At 39.1% G+C, this 15920-nt stretch overlaps 7 protein-coding genes across 7 annotated transcripts; 3 read left to right on the top strand and 4 right to left on the bottom strand.

The window, feature by feature from the left end:
* Nucleotides 1-80: 80 nt before the first annotated feature.
* Nucleotides 81-779, bottom strand: PAS_chr1-4_0023 (One of four subunits of the endosomal sorting complex required for transport III (ESCRT-III); the record flags this gene model as incomplete). Its single annotated transcript, XM_002490093.1, has 1 exon — nucleotides 81-779. The coding sequence occupies one exon, from the start codon at nucleotides 777-779 to the stop codon at nucleotides 81-83; it is 699 nt and encodes a 232-aa protein (XP_002490138.1).
* Nucleotides 780-1162: 383 nt separating this feature from the next.
* PAS_chr1-4_0022 (Mitochondrial RNA polymerase) lies at nucleotides 1163-5128 on the top strand (the record flags this gene model as incomplete). Its single annotated transcript, XM_002490092.1, has 1 exon — nucleotides 1163-5128. One exon carries the CDS (start codon nucleotides 1163-1165, stop codon nucleotides 5126-5128), a length of 3966 nt encoding a protein of 1321 aa, XP_002490137.1.
* A 206-nt stretch (nucleotides 5129-5334) lies between these two features.
* PAS_chr1-4_0021 (CBK1 kinase activator protein MOB2) lies at nucleotides 5335-6532 on the bottom strand (the record flags this gene model as incomplete). Its single annotated transcript, XM_002490091.1, has 2 exons — nucleotides 5335-6225; nucleotides 6488-6532. 2 exons carry the CDS (start codon nucleotides 6530-6532, stop codon nucleotides 5335-5337), a joined length of 936 nt encoding a protein of 311 aa, XP_002490136.1.
* A 108-nt stretch (nucleotides 6533-6640) lies between these two features.
* PAS_chr1-4_0020 (Largest subunit of the Anaphase-Promoting Complex/Cyclosome (APC/C)) lies at nucleotides 6641-11203 on the top strand (the record flags this gene model as incomplete). The annotated part of the gene is made up of 1 exon (XM_002490090.1): nucleotides 6641-11203. The coding sequence occupies one exon, from the start codon at nucleotides 6641-6643 to the stop codon at nucleotides 11201-11203; it is 4563 nt and encodes a 1520-aa protein (XP_002490135.1).
* Nucleotides 11204-11224: 21 nt separating this feature from the next.
* Nucleotides 11225-12868, bottom strand: PAS_chr1-4_0019 (Phosphatidylserine decarboxylase of the mitochondrial inner membrane; the record flags this gene model as incomplete). Its single annotated transcript, XM_002490089.1, has 1 exon — nucleotides 11225-12868. The coding sequence occupies one exon, from the start codon at nucleotides 12866-12868 to the stop codon at nucleotides 11225-11227; it is 1644 nt and encodes a 547-aa protein (XP_002490134.1).
* A 438-nt stretch (nucleotides 12869-13306) lies between these two features.
* PAS_chr1-4_0018 (uncharacterized protein) lies at nucleotides 13307-13624 on the bottom strand (the record flags this gene model as incomplete). Its single annotated transcript, XM_002490088.1, has 1 exon — nucleotides 13307-13624. One exon carries the CDS (start codon nucleotides 13622-13624, stop codon nucleotides 13307-13309), a length of 318 nt encoding a protein of 105 aa, XP_002490133.1.
* A 349-nt stretch (nucleotides 13625-13973) lies between these two features.
* Nucleotides 13974-15855, top strand: PAS_chr1-4_0017 (Vacuolar endopolyphosphatase with a role in phosphate metabolism; the record flags this gene model as incomplete). Its single annotated transcript, XM_002490087.1, has 2 exons — nucleotides 13974-14185; nucleotides 14277-15855. 2 exons carry the CDS (start codon nucleotides 13974-13976, stop codon nucleotides 15853-15855), a joined length of 1791 nt encoding a protein of 596 aa, XP_002490132.1.
* Between the last annotated feature and the right edge of the window lie 65 nt (nucleotides 15856-15920).

Here is a 15920-nt window from a genome sequence, read left to right as displayed (position 1 = left end):
GATATGCATACTAGAACAACTGTATGCTGGTAAATACTGATATTTAATTCAAGTCCAAAAAATTTGGTTAAGTACTGAAATCATACCATTCCCATTTCTTCCTGCAGTGCTCGTAGAGCAGCTTCATCTTCATCTTCAATTTCACCTTCGCCTTGTAGGACCTGGTTTTCTGACTTTGACCATACTTGTGGTAATCGACTAACATCGGGCATCTTATGTGTAATAGGATCTTTGATCGGTTCGCTACCAGTTCCCAAAAGTTTACTATTAAGTTCTTCCTGTTGAAGCTCTTCTAATTCGTCCTCTAGCTCATCTTCATCGACTTCTTGAGTGCCAAGAGGGCGAGAAATAGCATCGCTTATTTCTTCGCCTAGTTCTACTTGTTCTCTTATTTCATCCATGGTTGAATCTACCTTATCAACATCAAAATCACCATGTATTTGTTTCATGGCTTTAGCACCTTGCTTCATAGCCTTCATGGTTTCCAGATTGAGATTAGCATTTTCTATAGAAGTAAGCTGTGTCTCCAAAGAATCAATTTGAGCCAAGATCTTGACTAGCTGTACCTCGTATGTTTTTTTCTTCTTCAGAGCGGTTTTGGCTGCTGTTTTGTTCTTTGTGATGCTGGCACGAGCAAGTTTATCCTGCTCTTCCATTTGGTTTTGCAAGTGCTGCTGCTTCTTATTTAAAAGAGCTATATGCTCCCTAAGGCCAACTATCGCCTTTTTGGGGGCTTCTTTTTTCAGCTGGTTGTTTCCTCCAAACAAATAATTGAACATTGACTGTTGGTTAGTTAAAAAAAGAAGGATGTGCAGGAATTCAGATAAGAACTATTCGCGGATAGGAATGAATCTGGAAGTTAGCGTATGGGTCAAGTCTGCCAACAAGTAACTTTGCAAATTGGCGATTGTAATCCAAGAACCAAATGATTCTGATTTGGAAGACTCAACCAAAACAGGGCAACACTTTCTTTGAAAAATAGATTGTCACTAATGTTAGAGCTGGTGGTGTCCTTCCAGCTTGGGCAAACAATTTCTCGAATATCCTTGCAATTTTTTCGCACACCTCTATATAAATCTTCCTGTAGAATCAAGACCCACAATAGACAATATAAAACGCCCTACTTTTCTTAGCTCTCATGTTGCGTTCATACTGTAGGTCTATGGTATGTTATGCTACTAGAAAGAGTTACGGAACTGCATTTGTTGGCACACAATCTTTGTGTCGACCAATGGGCCCTACTCTGCCTCAAGACCAATACTCGCATATTTTTGATTCTTTAAAGAAGTCTATGAAGAAACCACTCGTCCATAGTGGAAACGATGAAGCTTTGGATTACTTCAGCTCTCCCAATGATAAAGTTTTTAGGAATACAAATGCGAAGGAGCTGAACCATTTGTGGACTCTACTGGAAGCTTGTGCAATTTCCAATGATTTCCTTAGAGGCAAGAAAATAATGGAAAATTTGTTTCACACTAGCAACAAGGCTGAGTTTCAGATTGCATATGCTAAGTATTTGTTAAGCTGGTCTAAAAGTCCTGTAAGTTTAATGGAGCTAGAAGAATATGTGTTAAAAGAGTCACCTATTTTATTTCCGACACTGGAATTCGATTCGAAGATTGCAAGTATTCTGGTGAGAAAATGTTTGACCTCAGGTTCATTTGACAACAGATACCAGACAATAATCACTAAGTACATCAAATCAAGTTCCGGTAACAGAATTGAGGATTTGTTCAAGCATCTGGATATACTTGGATTTGACAATGCTATTATTATATTGAAGGCTTACCATCTAGGCCGTGAGTCTATTCCTTCAAGGTATAGAGATATTTTCGATTTAAAAGACGAAGCCTTTGCGATTCCCTCATTGCACTCTACAACCAAGGAAAGTAACAATTCTCATAAATGCATTGAAGAAAAAATTGCGGCACCTACCTATTTTGAAGATGAGACCCAGCTTCCACCATCTTTAGACAAGGACGCTCAACATCTTATTGGGGTGGATACCTTTGGCCTCAAAGTAATACGTCACTCTTTATTAGGCTTACAGGCCAAACCTACAAATTCCAATGGGGAGCTTTTTAGTAAACTTGAATCGTTTGATGAAAGCTATGCTCCAATCGAATTCGGTGACGAACAATTGTCGGATAGGACCATAAATTTCTTTGAAATCAAAAAACTTTTAAAAACACCACAGCAACAAGAAGATTTTGAGAAATTTCTGGACGCCTACAATGCTGAGCGGCAGAGACTGCTGGAGTTTCAATCATTGGACGGAGCCAAACGGAAATGGGAACAAACCTTGGAAGATTTCAAAGAAAGCAATGTAGTCAATGTTCCTTCCAAGAGTATCAAAAATTATTTGTGGAAGTGGCATAGCAAGCTACTCCCGCTGATCAAAGAAGAAGTCTTAAAATGCCAAAAGACACTATCTATTATTGGAGCAGGTAATCTTAACTCTTACAAGACGAAACTTTCTACGATGGAACGCAAGGCGTTTAATGAAAGATTGGAGTATGCTAATTACTTAATATTAGTCTCCCCGGACAAGATGAGCACATTAACGATTTTGGAGCTTTTAAAGATAATCTTTACCGGAAAAAATACTACTGGAATCCGTACCGCTCGAGCTGTCATAAGTGTTGGCAAAGCGGTGGAACTTGAATATCGCTCAGAAAGACTTCTTTCAAAGGAGATAGATGTATTCAAAAACTTCCGAAATATGAAGAACAGCAAGGAATTCAAAAGACTCGTCACTACAGGCTCCAAGAACACCTTTACAAAACTACTACAACAAAGTAGGTCTGCTAGCATTGACACCGAGCTTGAGGAGACATTATTTAATTGGCCAAACGAGATAAAAGCAAAAATTGGGTCTGTTTTAATATCACTACTATTGCAATCTGCTAAGATCGATGTTCAAGGGAAGGATCCAATTACCAACGAAGAAGTTCATGGACAAGTTCCTGCCATATTTCACCAATACCAATACGCTAATGGGAACAAAATAGGCATTCTAAAATTCCATCATGATTTCACTAGTAAGTTGAGTAAAGACAACCTCAGCGGCGCAGTTCAACCGCAATACCTTCCCATGTTAGTCAGGCCTAAACCTTGGCTATCGCATAACTTAGGAGGGTATTACTACACCGAAACTTCTCTTATTAGAACCAAAGATTCCCCTGAACAGCTGGCTTATGTCAAAGCCGCTTCTGAAAATAATACAATTGATAAAGTTTACCAAGGGTTGACCGTTTTGGGAAATACACCCTGGACCATTAATTCCGAAATATTTAATGTCATAAGCGAAGTATGGAATTCTGGAAATCAGTTTCTAGACATACCTGCTATTCAGGACAGCCCCATATATCCTCCACAGCCCCCTTCAGATGCTGATCCTTCTGTAATAAGGGACTGGAAGTATCAAGTGCGAAAAGTCTCCAATAAGTTTTCTTCTGATAGATCCATGCGCTGTGATGCTAATTACAAATTGGAAACAGCGCGTGGGTTTATAGGCGAAAGAATATATTTTCCTCACAACTTAGATTTTAGAGGACGGGCTTATCCCATCTCACCTCATTTAAATCATCTGGGCAACGATATGAGTCGAGGGCTGCTTTTATTTTGGGAAGGAAAAGAGCTTGGAGAAAGGGGATTGAGGTGGCTAAAAATTCACCTTGCTAACCTTTACGGACTGGACAAGGAGACTTTGGATAAGAGAGAGCAATTCACAGACCTCAATAAAGCAAATATTATAGACTCCGCCACAAAACCTTTAGCTGGTAAAGGATGGTGGAAGTCTTCAGAAAAGCCTTGGCAAACACTGTCTGTTTGCATTGAATTAGCAGAGGCGTGGAAACTGAAAAATCCTAACATGTTTGTTTCTCATATTCCTGTACACCAAGATGGAACTTGTAATGGGCTACAACACTATGCTGCTTTAGGAGGAGATGTAGAGGGAGCGACTCAAGTGAATCTAATGCCTGATAATAAACCAAATGATGTGTATTCGTATGTTGCAAAACTTGTGCAGAAGCGGGTCGATATCGACGCTACCAATGGACACCAGCTTGCTCTGAAATTACAGAGGCACATAAAACGCAAAGTTGTCAAACAAACTGTGATGACAAGTGTTTATGGAGTGACTTATATCGGAGCTTCTGATCAGATAGACCGTCGGTTGAAAGAAATTTTTGGCGACGATGATCCTGATACACATGTTGCTGGCCGATATTTGGCTCTTCAAGTATTCAGTTCCATTCGTGAGTTGTTTACTGGAGCACACCAAATTCAAGACTGGCTTGCTGAAGCCTCCAAGAAGATTACCAAATCAATTCGGATGGATATCGATACATCTATGACAAAAAAATCATCGAAATCTGCTAAGATTTCACATTTAGCATCCGTGATTTGGACATCACCTTTGGGATTACCTATTGTACAGCCATATCGCAGTATTGGGAAAAAGCAGGTAGCAACAAATCTTCAGACAGTTTTCATTTCAGATCCTCACGCAGTGAGTCCAGTAGACTCAAGAAAACAAACTAACGCTTTTCCCCCTAATTATATACATTCGTTAGATGCATCCCATATGCTTCTTTCTTCCATTGAATGCGGTCAAAGGAGGTTATCATTCGCTGCAGTACATGACTCTTATTGGACCCATGCAGCAGATGTCGATATCATGAATGAAATTTTGAGAGATGCTTTTGTAAAACTACATGAGACAGATTTGGTTCAAGATCTAAAAGATGAATTCGATCGTCGGTACCATGGGTTTCTAGTAGTTGAATCTGTCAGTAAAAAGTCATTTATTGGTAAACAAATCCAAGAGCTTCGACAAGAATTTTCTAAACGGCTTGGACGAAAGATCACCACAGCAGATGAAATATATCTAGAAAAACAACGACAGGAGTATTTGATGTCGTCAGACCCAACAACAAGGAAACTTGGTGAGAAGATGGTAACCACAGTTAGCATTCTTGAAAATGTCGATATTGACTCTTTGAAGCCCATAAATAGCATGGACAAATTCAGCATTCTAGCCCCGTTCAAACTTCCAGAAATCCCAGCCAAGGGTACGTTTGATGTAAGATTGGTGAAAGATAGTACCTATTTTTTTAGCTAACATATATCAATTGCTGTAAATAAAATTGTAAATAGATAAGATAATTTAGACTTAAGTGATAACAATTGTTCTGCTATTTCCTTTTAAGGTCATCATACAATTCCATGACTTTCTTGTTTTTCAGTCATCTCTTGTAATAGCTAAATCTTAGCAGAAGAGATTTAAGTAGTGATTCATTAATTATTTTAGGTTAAACAATGCTAGGATCACGAAGTCTGTTGTTTCTCAACTACCAGAATTTTGCCTTGAGCTTCAAGATTTTCAATCAAGAGTTGCAAAGGTTCCAACTCTCTGGAATCGATCAACGAAAACTCCCTCACAAAAGAAATGAAATGCGCAAAAAAAGAATTCCAGTGCGCTTCTAATGATAGATGAACAATAATCTCAAAATGATGGTGGTAAATGTGCGCAAAAATGCGAAACATTTGTCTAGAAATATTCTTGATATCTTTCATGAAATTTGGAGGGAAGGAAATATTGGATTTAGTTGGAAAAACTGTTTGATCACTAAACTTACTATTTATCCAAGCAAGAGCATAGTCGATGTATTGATTTGCCGAAAGACTGATAGGCTGTCCTGTTTGATCTATCCACAAATATTCGGTGCTATCATCGGCATTCATAATAGGACATTTTTCTTGTGAACTGTATTCTACAATTATTCCATAGAATTGATTTAGATGCGTGTACGTTTCGAATGAATTCAGAGCAAGCCATTCACCATAGTCAACATATTTTGGCAATTGAACAATCGTCTTAAAGGAACCTTTCACAAGCGCCGTTTTAACAAACGGCTCACACAAAAATAGTGGTCTAGCTGAATTTGAACCATAACTGTTGGAAACTCGATTTATGTTACTTTGTACGCGCTGGGATTTCATTGACTGTTTACTAGGAGATTGAGTACGTCGTAGAGAAAGGGCAGATCCATTATTTCCAGAATATAGTGTATTCGCATTTGTATTCAATGACAATTGTGACGGATTACCGTGTAACTGGTCATAATCAAAATTTGTACCTCCTGTCATATTGTTATTATTGTTGCCATTCTTCTGCTTCTTAGATCCTCTTGCAAATCCCCTAATAACGTTAGTACACTTGTTGTCGTTCAGAACTAAAGTTTAGAACTCCACCGTCTACGCTTCTCAAATACACATACTTAATGGTATTTAGGAATGACATTTCTAATGTCGTCAAACGAAATCTAAAAGAAAACAAATGCAAGCAAGCAAAGAACTTACCCTCCACTATGCGCGATAGTTTCTAATTCACAAGGACAAATTTAGGTTGGGAAAGGCATTTTTGAACAGCTATTAAACTAGTAAAGATTCGTATTTGCAAACATCTTTGGAGCCTTACTAATTCTTTGAATTCGGTTTGTATAGCAATTTTCCTCGGAACCATTTTTAGTTTCGTTCGACGTGTGGTAATATCAGTAGATGGTATATACTTGTTCGATTCAACCGCGCTTTCAATTTACATCCTTCATAGGCAACACGAAACACATAGTAGATGTCAATTCAATTAGCATGCTTGAATCTCAGAGCTGACGTCAAATCGGAGCTTAATTCCCAGCAGAACTACTTGTGTACGTATGCACAGGATGGAGAATCACTTTGGATACGAAATCGTGACGTAGTATGGATGAAGGGGAATGTAGTCTATCGAAGACTTAGCTTTGAGTCTGATGAGAGCATTATATCGACTTTATTTTGTTGCTTCAATGGGGAAAGCAAGAGTCTGGTAGTAGTTTCTAGGGAACAGGCGAGTATATTTTATGAAGATGGCAGAATGAACGTTGTTTCCTTTTCATTCAATGTGAGAAATGCTTTTTGTTTCGAACATGGAATTATTCTAGAAAAGGTGCAAGATCTTGTTACCGACATTGAAGATTCCAGCAGAAATGTAAGATTTCTGACAATGACAGATGCACTTGCTGATTACGGTGCCGTTGTTTCTTCGAGTACTTCTACAATTGGCGTCGAAGAGGAATTATGCTCTTTTAGTGAGTCTCAATCCAGCTCAAACTTGTGTTGCACATTCGACAAATTAAATGATTCTATTCACATATATCACCTAAAATACTTGATCAGGAAGGAAAACTCCAGATCCAGTTCTGCTTCTGGACATACTCATGCCAAAAGGCGAACAAAACAGAAGCCATTTGCTATTTCTTCAACTCCTAATTCTTCGAAGCTAGTGGATGAGAAGGATGTTTCTACTAAAAAAAGAATAAACTCGCTATCGCAAGCCTTGTCAATTGATAGGATGGCTTCCGGTCCTGATACTGGCACAGATTTTCATTCACATACTCACAATGCCAGCGTAATGCCGTCGAATGGACAAGCACTAAGGAAAGATGTAATTTTGACAAAAGTATACACTTTTTCTTTCAATGACACAAGAGACAACCTAAACATTTTTTCCATAAAATGCGATCGTCAGGAAGCTGTTGTTATACACAACAGGAGAACTTTTGAGCTTTGTGTTGTCATTTTCAACTATGCTCATGATTCTTTATCTCTCCCATCATTTAGTTCCATTTATCGACTAAGTGCGCTCGACTCAAAGTGTATTTCCACTCGCAAGAATGAATTCAATACTTCACATGATGGTTATATTATTATTCTGAAAGATGAATCCACGTTGTTTCTAGCTAATCCGTTCTTTGACCTTCTTTCTCCCCCTATCAACCTGAAAAACAAGGTGCCTCCTATATCAATGATTACCAGCACCTTCGAAGAATGTATTGCAATGCTGGCTGAAAATAATAAAATATACGAAATCAACTTGGTTCTCCATCCACAAAATCAGTTAGTAGATAAGCTACTTTCAATGATGAAATACTGTGGAGGTGATTACACTTTTGAATACGTTTGGCTGAAATGGTGCTGTGTATTGGAATTAGATCCTTCACACAATGAGTGGACCTGTCTTTTGACCACACTGCTTTCCGTCATTCTTCCGAACGATCTAAAGTTCAAATGTTTCAACGACATTAACGAGCTAACCAGTTGTTTGCCTTTGCTTGAAAAGTTTCGACTACTAGTAGACGATTCAAAATATCAGTTATCTGATTTAAGCCCCATTTTGATTTTATCAATTCATTTATTACGTGAAGACTTGAAGTTGAACATCATGTGCTCGCAACAAGTGGATACTTTAGGAGTTATATTGGCACAGTTAACACAGTGGGCTTCTTGGACGGATACTTGGATATGCTATTATCAACAGAGTCACGACATTGTGGATAAATCTTTAAAGCTTATGATTCCGCAATTATTCCCCAAGCCTCCAAATATTGTTGAGTCCCTATCAAGTATATTTACTGATGCAATTGTTCCTTATATCACATTTTCACAACTAGTTGAAGAACCTGATTACATAGACGAGCTAATGACTCCCAGAACTTTTCATGTACTGAAATTGTTCGAAGCGATCATATCTAACGATTTTAGCGAGGGAGATGTAATTAGCATGATGTTGGACTATCAAATAAGTTCTACGGATCTGGAGACATATCCAATGGGGGTATATTTTCCTTTGAAAAGCATAATGACAAAGTGCAAGGAACATTCTTCGGATTTGTCGACACAGGAATTGGCTTTAGTTGGAAGAAAAGATTTGCAACTTCTCTTTGCAGACATGCCTTTTCAGCAACTTTTACATTTCCATCAACGCCCTGCTTCCTTGCAAGGTTCTAGAGATGTTCATCAAATTCTGCAGGCGTTGAATGAGCATGAGGTCTTAACAGCTTGGGATGGTCAGTTGGAAGCTGACAGGATGCATACCACTAGAAAAATATTCTCTGAGGATAGAAGATTTCACGAAATTACTAGATTACTGCAGTCTAGCAAAGTTCAGCCTGCTTTGTTGAACTCTCATGCAAAAATGAATGAGCACGATTTTCATATTCTCCAGAAGCATCTGGCATTGACGGTTGCATTACGAACGCTAACTATTCCCTTGGGTAGAAGTGCTATTTTCATCAGCAGCAGAAGGCCGCTGATTACGGAAAGATTTCCAATTCCTAAATTAAACTTCCAGTGTGTCTTGTTGCCTCAGGAAATAACGATAACACTTGAGAAGTCGGCTATTGATAGTGAGACTATCGAATGGGGTTATTTTCATAATGGAGTATCTGCTGGCTTGACTGTTTCCCGCGATGCTACAGAAATATCTGGAAGTTGGATCGTCTTCAATCGACCTCCAAAGCTGAACGCACAGCATGCGGGGTTTTTATATGGACTGGGTTTGAATGGACACATGAAAAAGTTAGAAGAATGGCATATATACAACTATTTGGGACCCAAACATCTTCATACCAGTGTTGGCCTACTCTTAGGTATGTCTGCCAGTCTAAAGGGCACTAAGAATTTGAAACTAACTAAGGTCTTATCCGTTCATATCGTAGCCCTATTGCCTGCAGGTTCAACAGACCTCAACGTGAGCTTAGGTGTTCAAGCTTCTGGTCTGATAGGTATTGGGCTACTATACTTGCAAACTCAACACAGAAGGATGAGTGAGATGCTGCTCTCTCAAATAAAGGGGTCATTAGTGGTTGATGAAAGAGAATTGGTAAGTGAGACTTATCGATTGAGTGCTGGTATAGCGTTCGGACTTATCAATCTTGGTAAAGGTGACCATCTAGGGGGGTTAAATGATACACATTACTTGGATACATTGTTTTCACTGGCATGTGGTTCGAGAGATACCCAGACTAAACAACAACTTGACAAGTCCAGTGCCGGTGCTATTATGGCAATCATTTTTATTTTTTTGAGAACAAATTCAGGAGACATTGCTAATCGTTTGGACATCCCAGATGCTGAACAGCTCTTAGATTACATTAGACCGGAGTTCTTGCTCCTTAGAGTTTTAGGGAAGCAGATCATTTTATGGGACAGCATAGAATGTAGTCTGCGATGGGTGTCAGATCAGGTACCAAGAAGCATTAACCTGAAAGCGATTGAGTTAATTGGAGATTTGAATAGTGATTGTTTGAAATACCTTTATATTGTTACTGGTCTCTGTATGAGTATTTCTTTGAGGTTTGCATCTACATGTGATAAAGGTGCCCGAGATACGCTCTTGTGGTACTTTGACCAATTTATGCGATTGACAAGTCTTTCTTGTGTCACGCATGATCATAAGATAACCCTGAAAAGTGTTATGGAACTAAGAGATCTCTTGGGAATATCTTTGAGTATCATTGCAGCTGGTTCTGGGGACCTAGAAATCATGAGAAGGTTAAGATACCTACAAAACGACACAAATTTTTGTAAGTATGGAAACTTTATGGCAATCAATATGGCTCTTGGCTTCCTATTTTTAGGTGGAGGACAATATGCTTTTAAAAGTGATCTGTTCTCAATTGCCACTTTATTAGTATCGATATATCCTGTATTTCCCAAAGTGGCTAACGACGGAGAAGATGTTCTGCTGCAAGCATTGCGGCACTTTTGGAGTATGGCAGTGGAGAAGAGATGTCTAATAGTGAGAGATGCTGAAACTTTAGAAACACTCTCATTGATGATTCACGTACTTCTAAAAAATGGGTCTTCTAAGAAGTTTTCAAGTCCTTGCTTGCTTCCGGATTTAAATGATATTGACTCAATCATAGTTAATGACGATGGGTTCTTCTCTATTAAAATGGATATGGACGCCTTGAATGAAAAGTTCAAAAAATCACCGACAATTTTTGTTCTCAAGAAGAGGTTTCATAACAGTTTGAAACGTGATCTGAACGAAGTCATCATGTATGACGGAAACATCAACCATCACCAAAAAAATCAGAACCACTCCCAATTCGCCTTAAATTCCTTCAAGTCACATCTCGGACTAATAAAACACGAAAGAGAAGCACTTTTAAATAACAGTTATGACTTTTTGTCTAACGCAATTGATTTCAAGCTTGAAATTTTACAAAAGTCGAAACATCCAAAAGACGTTGAAGATTACTGGAATCTAAAATTAGTATTTCAATTTTCAGAGCGTCAACACCACCTGCACTTTATGAACTTGAACTTCTTAGAGCTATTAAAAGATGAGTTATACCACACATATGGAATATAAGAGGACCATAAAATCAGTTATTTATCTAAGCTCTCCAATTCTTTGTCCCATCTTTAACTTCATATTTTCTGCAAGTGTAAAGTGAAATGTTTTTGGGGCCTCGAATACTAGCACAACTGTGGACCCTAGCTTGAAACCGCCAATTTCTTGGCCCTTTGAAAGAGGCTGGCCACGTAATATTTTACTGGCATTGGCATATGTTGCCTCATAGCAACTATTTTTAATTACTTTCTTGGTGCGAGAGCTACTGCGCTTTATCAATGGTGTGCTTTCATCTTCCTCTCGACAAGATGAAGTATCTGAAGAAGGGAAACTTGTTTGAGCATACGAATCACTTTCGTAAATACTGTTAGTAACCAAATCTTTATCAAAATTAATCTTGATGCTTCCGACATTCGTAGCCCCAACTGGTATCATGCTGAAAAAGCCATGTTTCCAATAACCTAGCAAAGCTACTCTTTCATTCAAAATGAATAAGTTTTGCAAAGTTTTTTGGAAAAAAGGGGCTACGGAGAATAATTCCCCCACAAAGTGACGACGCAAAGTGGTAACCCAATTTGAGGGTGAATGAAATCGGTGGTAATCTCCTGGTGCAAGATAAATAACAGCAAAATAAAGTTGTTTATCAAAGGATGATTTCTTCGCAATATCATTCGATACTTCGTAAACCTGCGAAGCGGATGATTTTCTCAGCGATTGGTCACCTTGATTCATATACGAGTGGTGTATATTTTCTCCCCTTCCTCCAATAATGTCATCGATGGTGTAACTAATCCCGTTTAAGCGAGCAAATTCTTCGTGTCTTCGTACCACATCGTCGTCATCTAATTGATAATTAATACGATGAACAGGAGCTGCCAGTTTCTGTTGACCTAAAAGCGCATTAATAGAATAAGTCATTCCCTTGACCTGCTCGATTTCGCCGTTCTCAATAATTCCAAATTTCAGCACTTTCCCATCACACGGCGAAACCATTTCAGCATCTATATCTATGGGACGAGTTTCTGGCTTGATAGTCCTATAAAAAAATTCTCCAAGGTTGCGAAATTTGGATAAATCAGGCTCAGCCACTTCGTCTAGATTTACTCCAAAAACGTATGCATAAAACTTATAACTTGGTGACCGGAGCCATATGGGCAATTCGAATGAGTTGAACTGGCCCCAGACTCTGCTGATCGCTTTCAAAGGAAGAGTGCTATAAGCGTAAAGTGTCCATGAGTTGGGTTTCACGGAATGGTTTTCATCGGGCTCTAAGCTAGAGTTTCGTTGTATACCTTTGTGCTTGATTTTGTTCACTACCCCGTACAAAACTACTGATATTGAAGAAAGTGCCAGCCATCTTGACATAAACTTTCTTCTTCGACCACTCGACTTCACTTTGGATTTTGCACGAGAAGAAAAATTCCGAATTTTCGAAGGCACCGTACGTAAAATGGTGGCGCTTGATAACTGCGGCCGTTTGAAAGTGTAATAGAGAACATTCCGTTTGGGTCTGGGTATTCTTGGAAATTTGTATTGATAATTTCGTTGAAGAATCTGGTTTGGCTGTGAGACTTGGGACAGCTTACTGAGAGGTTGGCCAATTGGGCGACGCATTTGGTGAGATAATCCTAACCTTGTCTCATATATAACTGACGGGAAAACTCCAAACGATCTATTCGGCATGTTCAATGCAATGGTCAATCAGTAGTCTTTTTAGTGGCTCTAATTGTTCGAGGTTAACTATGATGATTGTTGAGTTTGATGGACAGCCTCGCGAAATCTTTTAATCGAGCATGTGATCTAAATTATTTAGTTAGTTCAAAATATAAGTAAACCACCCTTTACAAGAGAGTTGATTGTAGCGTCCATATATACAGTTGGCTGTACCCCCTGCTTTATGAATACATAGAGGGGTTCGCCTACAAAAGAACAGCAACTCAAGAAAAAACAATTGGATGTGTACAAGAACACTTGACTGAACAGATTCCTGTTTTGATAGAGAATATTTTACCAACAACGTTCGTTTACCACTATATTAAGGCTGACAAATGATTTGATAACAAATCTTTGGAGTTCAGATTTTTGGGTCCACCACAGGGCTTCAAAAATGATTTCGCAGGTTCACTTTCGAATGCCGGATAATGGTATCACAGTAGCGTCTTGGCTTTCGGCTTCCTTCAGGAGTTGAGCTTTCTTCTCATCAAATACACGTTTTTCCTTGAAGTACTTCACCCAAGAAACAGCACAATTCTGTTCGAAAAATTTTTCTTCCGTTCCACATTCTGTGGTCACCGTCTTTTTGTTCCTTCCGTCCAGGGAGTTGATGACATCTATGTTATCAAGGCACCGAAAGAACTCATCGCGTGCATCCCAGCACAGCTTTCTCTGGGATCTAGTTGGAGCCTTCTCTTCTTGTTTCGAAAATGAAAACAATGCCATAGGAATCTAGAGTTCTTTACTTAGTAGTAGGCGCGATATGGTACACTTTCTTTGGTATGATTACGTCAGCATTACATGGCAGTTTTTTGTGGTTTTGACTTGAATTCTTTACTACCAAACGATGCAGCCATTCAAATGTTCCGCGAAGTGCTCAAAGTCATCGTAGTCATACTCCGTGTAGTATATTTCTGGGAGGTACATTGATTGCTTACTAAAAAGGAAACTATTTTCTCCATGAAGCCGTTAACACTGTTAAATCAATAAGTCTGCCTAGGTTACAGGTGTTTTCTGTGTGCTTAGTCCCACGCAGTACAGCACATGCAGCCAAGAATTAACGAGTAGTAATTATATGATGGTGTTTGGATGCTTATTTTATCCTGAAACGCTCACGTTGAACTTTCAAACGACAGTCAACATGTCCCATCCACTATTTATAGCAATTGTAAGCCTTGTTATATTTCTAACAGCTTACGGAAACAGGGAATTTATATTTGGCAAGTTTGAAGGAAATGTTGTATTTGACTACAGCAAGAACTCTGATATTTTATCACAATTAGGACTGTCAGACCAACCCTCAATCAAGTTTCAGGATAAAATCTTGCACGGAAGGTTTTTGTCATATCACTGATCTACATCCTGACGGTTTCTACAGAGTAGGCTCATCTTATGCTAGCAAATGCCATGGTAAGGTAGTGAAGAACAAGAGCCAGCAAAATCATACTGCTTCACGTTATGGAGATGCACTCAGTGGTTGCGACAGTCCCATTGAATTGATGCAATCTACCCTCGATTGGATTAAAGATAACCTATTGGATAAAATTGATTTTGTTGTCTGGACAGGTGACAACGTTAGACACGATAATGACAGGGATCATCCTCGTTTGGAATCGCAAATATTCGAAATGAATCAAGTTGTAGCTGATCTTATTCACAGTACATTTCTTACTGATAAAGATAGAGAAAACCAAGAGAATATAATCGATAATTCGAGCCGTGATATCAAAATAATTCCTTCCTTGGGAAATAACGATGTATATCCTCATAATATGTTCTCCCCAGGACCCACTCTTCAAATCAGAGAATTCTACAGGATCTGGAGAAACTTTGTTCCAGAGGAGCAATTACACGTATTTGGCCGAGGTGCATACTTTTTTGTGGAAGTCATAAAAGGAAAACTCGCTGTATTATCATTCAATACTTTGTATTTGTACACAGCAAACCCTCTAGTGGATAACTGTGATAGTCGTAAACAGCCAGGCTACCAGCTTTTTCGTTGGCTTGGTGTTGTACTCGAAGAAATGAGGAAAAGGGATATGAAAATATGGCTGACTGGCCACGTTCCTCCGGTACCGAAAAATTATGATGAATCTTGCTTGAGAAAGTATATTATCTGGACTCATGAGTATAGAGACGTCATTATTGGTGGATTGTATGGACATATGAACATTGATCACTGGATCCCTCTAGATTCTGAGTGGGCATATAATTCTCTAGCAGCTGAAGTGTTTCCATCTGAAAGCATACCATTTGATTTATACACTGGATTCCCAGAACTTGATATTAAAGATGCAGACGGCATGTCACATCGTTATGACGGAGTTCCTGTTGGAAAGGTTAGGTACATGAACTCGGTGCGTGAAGATCTCTACGCCCGAATAGCAGAGAGTAATGATTCGGGTATATTCTCTGATCGATATTCCATTGCACATGTATCTACCAGCGTGATACCAACCTACAACCCAGGAATCAGAGTTTGGGAATACAACATTACAGGCCTGGTTGATGAAGATGAAAAGAGAGCTGAGATTCAAAGGCATCCTCCATGGTCGACTTTTTTTGAAGATTTGGAGGTGGAAATGGCGGAAGATGAGGAGACCGACGAATTTGCCTTTCCTACAAAGGACCCTTCGTTACCCGTGAAAATGCCATCAAAGACACCTCTTGGTCCTGCCTATGTTTCTCAGACATTCTCTCCTTTGAGGTACGTACAGCTCTTTGCCAATTTGACTGCCATCAATTCAGGTCAGTCCCCGTTCCAGTATGAACTTGAATATACCACTGATGACTCACCTTACCAGATGAACAGTCTGTTGGTTGATGATTGGATCAAGCTTGGTCGAAAACTAGGTGCCTCCACGGATGATCAATGTCCCTCGCAATATAAGCACCTTTGGAAGAGTTTTCTTTCCCGGGCTTTTGTCCAGACAGACTACGAAGATACAGGAATATAGCTTGCATATTTAAGTTCAGCCGCAATCGCAACTGCGTCACAAACCGCTTTTGCTGAAAATTATTC

Source organism: Komagataella phaffii, chromosome 1 (genome assembly GCF_000027005.1).
Source record: "Komagataella phaffii GS115 chromosome 1, complete sequence".
Lineage (NCBI taxonomy): Eukaryota > Fungi > Ascomycota > Pichiomycetes > Pichiales > Pichiaceae > Komagataella > Komagataella phaffii.
Note: the sequence above shows the minus strand (reverse complement) of the source record. Positions and strands in the feature narration are given on the sequence as shown.